Source organism: Nansenia antarctica, assembly GCF_963989245.1.
Source record: "Nansenia antarctica genome assembly, chromosome: 10".
Classification (NCBI taxonomy): Eukaryota; Metazoa; Chordata; class Actinopteri; order Argentiniformes; family Microstomatidae; genus Nansenia; species Nansenia antarctica.
Window position 1 is genome coordinate 14,080,030 of NC_137680.1, and position 7,500 is coordinate 14,087,529.

Below are 7,500 nucleotides of genomic sequence, written 5' to 3' on the forward strand. Positions count from 1 at the left end.
TGAATTTTTGAAAATGATACTAAAGGTCATAACTAAAGGTCTTTCTATATGAGTGCAGTGCATGGTTTTTTTCTCTGTCTGTAAAATGTTCCTTGGTAAATTGCAAAAATGTTAATCTGATTGCTTGTATCTGAATAATTAAATGGATTGTAATCATTTCAGGGGAGCTGTGAAAGATATTGATTCAGTATTTTTTTCCCCTTCTCTTTCTTTCTTCCCGAGGGTAGGCTAAAATTGATTTGTTTTTTCTTGCATTTGCGTGTCTCAAGTGTTGAGTGCTCTGGCTTGTTACTTGAAATCACCTCAACAATGTCTTATTTTACATTTTAAGATGGTGGACACATTTAGAAAGTTTCAAGTGGAATTTATAAATACTTATTTTCTTTCCTGACTGGTTCATTCATTATCCATAGTGCACTATTTGAAACAGGGAAGCATTTAGAATGAAAACAGGTGAAATTGAAAGACACATCAACAAAAGCTTAAGTGACTTACAACTTCAGGTAGTGAATACTAATTGTTCCTGATTTACAATAGAGGAGGGGGAGCCAGAGTGAATGTTTCCTGTATGCTGACATTTGCTGTGTATGGTAAAAGAGCAGTGTGATTAATTCACCTCTAGCTAGATGCTAAAATGTGCTTCTACTGATTTGGGTATGAGAAGCCCTATTCAGTTTAATTATCACTGCACATTTTTAAATGTAATGATACCATGCGCTATATTTCCTAAATCCATGTGACAACAATTTACTGATAAACGAAGGTCAACCAGAATATAAATAATAAGGCCTGCAAATTGAGATAGATCAGCTGAAATTGTGCAATTGCATTAATGTATAATAACATTATTAGTTTCTGGTAGGTGTTAAACACTTATTTCAATTGTAATGTCATCAAATCACAACCTGCTATCTCTTTCAGGAAGAATCCAGTCAAAGAAGAAAGACATAACTGTATTCAAAGACATGATACTATCCAAAGCAGGGAAGGAGACCAGTCAAACACAGATGACCTGTTCTCTTGTTTTTTATTTGAGAAGGATTTGATTGAGTGGATGAGGTGGTACTCTGATGAGTAGCATAGATGCCATAACCAGAGGACCAACTCTGCAAATTTTAGGAGTGGTACGCTGAAAACAATTAAAACAACACGTGATAGATAAGCTCAGTCAAAGGGTTAACGATAACTCACAGACAAAACGTCTTGTTTAAAAAGTGCATTCACAAACATGACAAATACTCTCAACTCATGATGTTCTATTTTCATGTGATACAAAATATGCATACCTGTTTTAGATTTGTCTGTATTTCTATACATACATATTTCTTTCAAAGGATATCTTTTTTTCTTTCTTTTTACAAAGGTTAAAAGCAGGTTTGTGGTCATAGCAGCTTCAGATATCTCAGCTTCTTCACTGTGTACCCGATATGTTACACATGGACTTGCTGGATATCCAAATAAAACTTCACAATGTGTCTCTGTTGTTCAACTGAAAGGACGTGTTGTCTTTATTGAAAGAGATATTTATAAGTGAAGTCTGCAGTTTAGAAAAGAAGGATCAATAAAATGCTGGGGCCATTAAATATATTTTTCTTATACCCGCTTTTTTGTCAATATCATAAATACTAAAGACACAGGACAATATTATAAGACAATGCTGGGAGACTAAATGTAAAGATTAAAATAGTTCAAACAAGTTTTCTACTTCATGAGAAAAAAATATTAGGCGAGCACAGAAACACCATACTTCAAGTTGACTTCTATCCATCCTCGGCCTTTTGTGTAAGAGCAAAAAGAAAGAAAGTAGCCAAACAACGGCTAGTCAGTCTTTGCACAAACAGCTTGTTCGTCTTCATTTCAGTCCTTTTACAATAAGAGGCTTGCCCATCACAATTGAGTCAAGAAATTAATTTAAAAATCCTTAAAAGCAGTCAAACATACTGATATAAACCAATAAGTACCATGCAAATCTTGCAAGACGACATATTCTCAAACAAGAGACAAAAGTATTCTTCGTATGAGCGAAATATCAAGGAGGAGGAAATGGGCGAAAGGCAAAGACCTCTAACCGAATACTAAATACTATATTTTCCAAAACCAAACGAAAAACTGAATCTGTACATAATATAGTACATAAGAGTTCAAACTGGATTAACAGTTTCTTTCCTTATCATAAGACTCTTGTCTCGTCTGTCCTCAAAGTCTTTCCTCCCATAAAATGTCCTTTAATTGATCCCAATTTCTTTGTTCTCTTCTATGAACCTAGCGAATGGGCGTCCACCTCCGACCTCCAGTCCCGTCTTCTCCAGCCCCGTCATGGGGGAACTGCTGCCAGTGTGAACCCGGTTCATACCAGACATGGGGCCCAGTGAGGTCATGCCTCCCCCACCCAGGCTGACGGGCAGCTGGGGGATGCCGCCGTTCTGGATGACGGAGATCTCGTTGTTCTTCATGGCCAGTCCGTTGGTGATGGCCGCAGCATACTGGTTCCAGAAGCCAGGGTCCACATTCATGGCCCGTGCCGCAAGATCCTTCTGGAACATCTCGCTGAACTTCATGGCGTCCCCGCCTAGAAGAGCCATGGGGTTCTCCACGGAGAGGCGGCGCCCCCGGCGGGCAGGAGCGTTGTTCCACATGTGGGTGCCCATGTGAACCTGAGGACAACAACATGAAACATTATTAGCCTCAGCCCAGCAAATACATGGTCATTGTGTACAATAGCATATACAGTTATTAGATATTCATGATTTCAAGGATTATTGTTTCCTATGTATTCAATTGTGATTCAATTGAATTCAAGTAAGTATTTATTTTCTTCTTCTTTTCAAACATTTAATATTGTTTAATAAAATTATAATATTTACTATTAAAGGATTCAAATTACATTTATGAACATTTATGACTAAATTACACTTTATTTGAGCAGCAGATTTTACAAACAATTTCAAAATCAATTTAAGATGAATTTCTGGTAACACTGTATGAACTTGCACTATAACATTGTAATAACACTAAATTACCATATGAATATATATTGTATGTCTTTTTACACAACAATTATTGCTAAATTATTGTTCTGGTACATACCTTCAGGTTTCCTTTAGTAGTAAAGGCCCTTCCACAGATGGAACATCCAAACGGCTTCTCTCCTGTGTGTGTGCGCTCGTGGATCTGCAGGGCACTGGCTGAGGAGAAGTTCTTCCCACAGTTGTGGCAGTTGTGCTGCTTGGGGGTCCTACGGGGAGGTGGAGGTGCCAGCATGGGGGTGATGCTGGGGCTCATGGTTGTGTGGGGCGCTGCAGCGGGCATCTGGATACCGTGAGGCAGGTGAGGGCCTTCACTCATGGACAAGGGCTTGCCATGTCCGTTTATCTCCATTTTGATCATGTTGGATGCTGTGTTCATCAGACTAGGGGTGCTCAGACCTAGGAGAAGACATTGAAATCATATATTTATTTAGAGAACTGAGATATATGTATGTTATTCAAATACCATTAGCTGCCTGTGTTATAAATATCACCGTAATGACTCAAGTAACAACATCGTATTTACATGTTGAATAGTTATTTAGTTGCTTAATAACTGTTTTGTAAGATATTAAAGACGCTTTTTAAGATGTCAATGTAATATTGTTACAACAGTACTGCTATTATACAGGTATAAAACAACAAGATGTAAACACATTGCCAGTTAGTGTCTCTGAACATACCTCTATCTCTGCTCAGGAACAGCATGTTGAAGTGGTTCTCCTCCTTGATGAAATGCCGGCTAGGCTGGGTGGCAGTCAGGTCCAGCGCCCCATTCCCTTCAGACATAGGTTTCGGTGACGGGGTCTCTGATTTCTCCGACTTCACTGTTGTCAGCCCAGCCGTGGTGTCCTGCCCCTCTCCTACAATGTTGCTGTTGTTGTGGTGGTGGTGGTGGTGGTGGTGGTGGAGGTGGTGGTTATTGTTGTGAATGTTGTTGTTATGGTGGATGTTGTTGTTGTTGATGTTGAGCGTAGCTGGGGACTTGGAGTGGAGGCTCTCTGAGAGGCTGTGGGCAGGGGACAGAGGCTGCATGGAACCAGAGGACTCAGACAGGGCGGGGCTCCCCACACTCTGACCCTCCACATCGTCCATTGCAGACAATGAGTCGTTGGTGAAGAAGTCGTTCTCTCCTCCGAACCCATTGCCATTCTGCATCTGCAAGGGCTTCAGCCCGAAGGAGCGTGACATGTTAACGGTGGAGTCAATCATCTTCATCTGGTTCTCCAGGGCAGCTATGCTGGAGATGACGGAGGTGGGCGGGGAACTACCAGGAGACATGCCTGAATAAGGGTGGAGGGGTTTGGATGGATCCATTTCTCCTTCCCCTAGTTCTGCCTCGTCATCCATAGCCCGCTCCATCTCATCCAGCAGCTCGTCATCATAGTTGCTCATGGCGTCCAAGCTCTTCTCGTCGAAGGAGAGGTCCATGTCGTTTTCCTGGAGACTCTCAGACAGGGGTGTGTTGGGTATCTGCCCTCCCATGTGCATGCGGATGTGCTGCTGCAGCACCACAGCGTTAGTGAACTTCTTCTGGCAGATGGGGCAGGAGTGTTGGACCCGGAGCGGCGGTTTGGACCGGTGGACCCCGAAGTGCGTTTTCAAGTTGCCTTTAGTGGTGAATGCACGGCCACATATCTTGCATTTGAAAGGCCTCTCCCCTGTGTGGATACGGTAGTGCATCTTGAGGGCACTCTGGCAACTGAGCACGCGATGACAGATAACACACTGGTTGGGGTCGGTCATTTTCTTGTCAATGTTCTCCACCAGCTGCTGCAGCTTTGAGGTCTCTGACGTTTGCATAGAGTCCAGGAGGCCACCGAAGGGGAACTTAGCCTTAAACTGATCTGAGATCATGGGGAGGACAGGGTGGGAGACAGAGGAGGGAGCGGTGATGGCTTCAGTGTTAGCCTGGCCACTATTGGTGGATGTAGTTGCGGTCACCGTGGTGGAGAGGACCACTTGGGTGACCATAGTGGTTGTGGTCGTGTTCTCCCCAGGCCGGGAAGGGCAGTTTGTGGGCAGGTGGATGCCCTCTAGTTTCAGAAGAGGAGGCGCGTCGCTCCCTAGATAGGGCTGCGGAGACGGTGGGGTTGTGGTCATCCTGACTTCAGTGAGGAGATTAGGGGACAGAGACGCACATTCGCTGGAGGGCGGGGAGGGCCTCTGAGGTGATCTGTTGAGGGGGGTTAGGTTAGGGGAGTCCCCATAGCTCCCCATCATACTGGGAAGGTTCGAGGAGAGCTGGAGCCCCACTGAGGTGTGAACGTTGGGGAGGACGGGTTTGCTGTCCAACCAGGTGGTCACAGGCTTCTCTGGGGGGAGGGTCATGCCGTATGGGATGCCTGAGCTGGTGGGCACATTATCCAGGTACTCTGGCACGGGGTAGGGGTTCATCTGAATATGGGGGTACTTCTCCTTGTGCCTCTGGAAATGGACCTTCAGATTCCCTTTGGTGGAGAAACGGTTGCCACAGATGTTGCACTTGAAGGGCCTCTCCCCTGTGTGAGAGCGCAGGTGGATCTGTAGGGCGCTGTCACTGCCAAACACCTTGGCACAGAACCTACACTTATGCTTGAAGAAGGGGTCTTCGGAGCTGGGCTTGGTGTCAAACACGGACACGTTGGGGGGCTTCCCCTTGCGTTGCCTCATCAAAGCGGAGAGTGGGTCGAGAGCATTGGCCGTGGCTGCTATACTGGCTAGCGGGTTGGGGAAGATGACACTGCTGGAGGAGCTGTGAGACATCAGGGGTAGATTGGAGGGTGAGGTGCTCACCTGGCTGCTGTGTCCCAAGGACAGGGGACTGCTGGAATTGCGGCGGAAGGCCGGATCGCTGTGGAGCATGCCTCCCCCGTTTCCACTGCTGCCATTGTTTGTTATGGTGGCCGAGCAAGGGGGCAGTAGAGGCGATAGCCCATTGCCGCTGGATGGAGGGTAGGTGGAGTGAGTTGAGGTGGTGTTGGACATTGAAGAGCTGGATTGGTGGCTGCTGCTTTGTGTGGTGTGATGAACGAGAGGCCCATCTATAGCTGAGGTGAGGGACGAGGATGTGGAGCCCTGGTTATTTAGACTGGAGGGCAGCCTGATGGGCAGCTGATGCACAGGAGGGGTGATGAAGCTGTGTAGCTGAAGCTGGCTGGGGACCGTGGGGACAGTGGGGACACATGACGATGTGGCTCCCTGGGCCCCAGAACCAGTGCCGTGATGGGGGTGGTGGTGGTTGAGGGCCGGCTGTGTGGTGTTAGGCTGCCTATTCATGAAAGCCACCTGACTGCGAATCTGTTCTATCAGCTGTAGCTGGTGGATCTGTTGTTGTTGTAAAGCCATCAGCTGGTCCAGAATCATGGGGATGGCCATGGTGGAGACCCCACCGCCCGCCACCGCCTGCACGCTCTGGGAGAACTGGGCGACCGCCACGCGGGTGCCGTGCAGTGTCTCCAGGGTAACATTGGTGCTTGGCATGTTGTAGTTGGTCAGAGAGGAGGAGACAGCATCGCTGAGCTGAGGTAGAGAGCCGTCTGGCTCTGGGGTGGTGGCATCTCTCTCCTCGAGGTCCGAAGATTTCTCAGGTGAGAGCTCCATCTCCATGGGCTCGTCTTCCTTATCCAGGGCACCGCTGCCCCCCTCCATCGCTACCTCTGCCCCCTCATCCCTCTCGCCAGGGCTGTGGCTGCCCTCTCCGGGGTCTTCGCTGTCAGCCTGGTCGCTGGGGCAGCTGGGCGTGGGTGAGGGTTCTATGGGGTACTCCTGAGTGGGGTCCGGCGTGATGTCGTTCTCGTTGATGATGAGCACCAGAGGGTTCTTGATGCAGCTCGTCAGGTGTTCGCAGAAGTCGGACCACTTGAAGAACTCTGCGCAACACTTTTCACATACGTGGGTCTCCTCGCTCCCACTGCGGCTCTCATTCCCACTGTCAGCGTCGTCCAGCACTTCACCTGGGGCTGGGGAGGGGATGGTGGGGGGTGGGAGAGAGATGGAGTGATTGAGAGAGGGGGAGACAAAAAAAGAGAATTAATGAATAAATAATCAATACAAAATTCCACACATATTCTGCAGAGCAGCTCAGCAAAGATTTAACCTTTGATTTTTTTTCATTCTTTTAACATAACCAAAATCAATATTCTCTTTTTTTTCTACTCTGAACAAATTGCCCTAGTTCACCAATTCTCAAGACCCAGTTTTGCGCATTCTAAGTCTCTCCATAGAGCCAGCTAATAATTTTCTTTGTGCAATCCATCAAATTATGAGGGCCTATCAATTGTGGATACTGCCGCTTAATGAAATTCCATAGAAGCTATTGATTTCCAATATTTCATACAATTCACAGCTGCCTCGTCTGTTGGGTACAAATCAGGTCTTTGATAGCCCCATTAGGATTCCCCTCTGCTATCAAGCCTACTTATTTCCACCTGAATTTCAAATGCCTCAGCCTCGTCATTTAGCATTGGCAAAGCGATTCATAAGCCCACCATCT

The 7,500-nt window shown here is 46.5% G+C and overlaps 1 protein-coding gene across 1 annotated transcript in view; it reads right to left on the bottom strand.

Moving 5' to 3' along the window:
- Positions 1 to 2,225: 2,225 nt before the first annotated feature.
- sall3a (spalt-like transcription factor 3a) overlaps positions 2,226 to 7,500 on the bottom strand; it is a gene marked incomplete at both ends in the record, with an annotated part of 16,331 nt that continues 11,056 nt past the window's right edge. The window contains 3 exons of the mRNA XM_080540078.1: positions 2,226 to 2,654; positions 3,088 to 3,425; positions 3,710 to 6,967. Of these exons, the coding sequence (XP_080396204.1) occupies positions 2,226 to 2,654; positions 3,088 to 3,425; positions 3,710 to 6,967 (4,025 nt within the window). The remainder of the gene's footprint in view (positions 2,655 to 3,087; positions 3,426 to 3,709; positions 6,968 to 7,500) is intronic.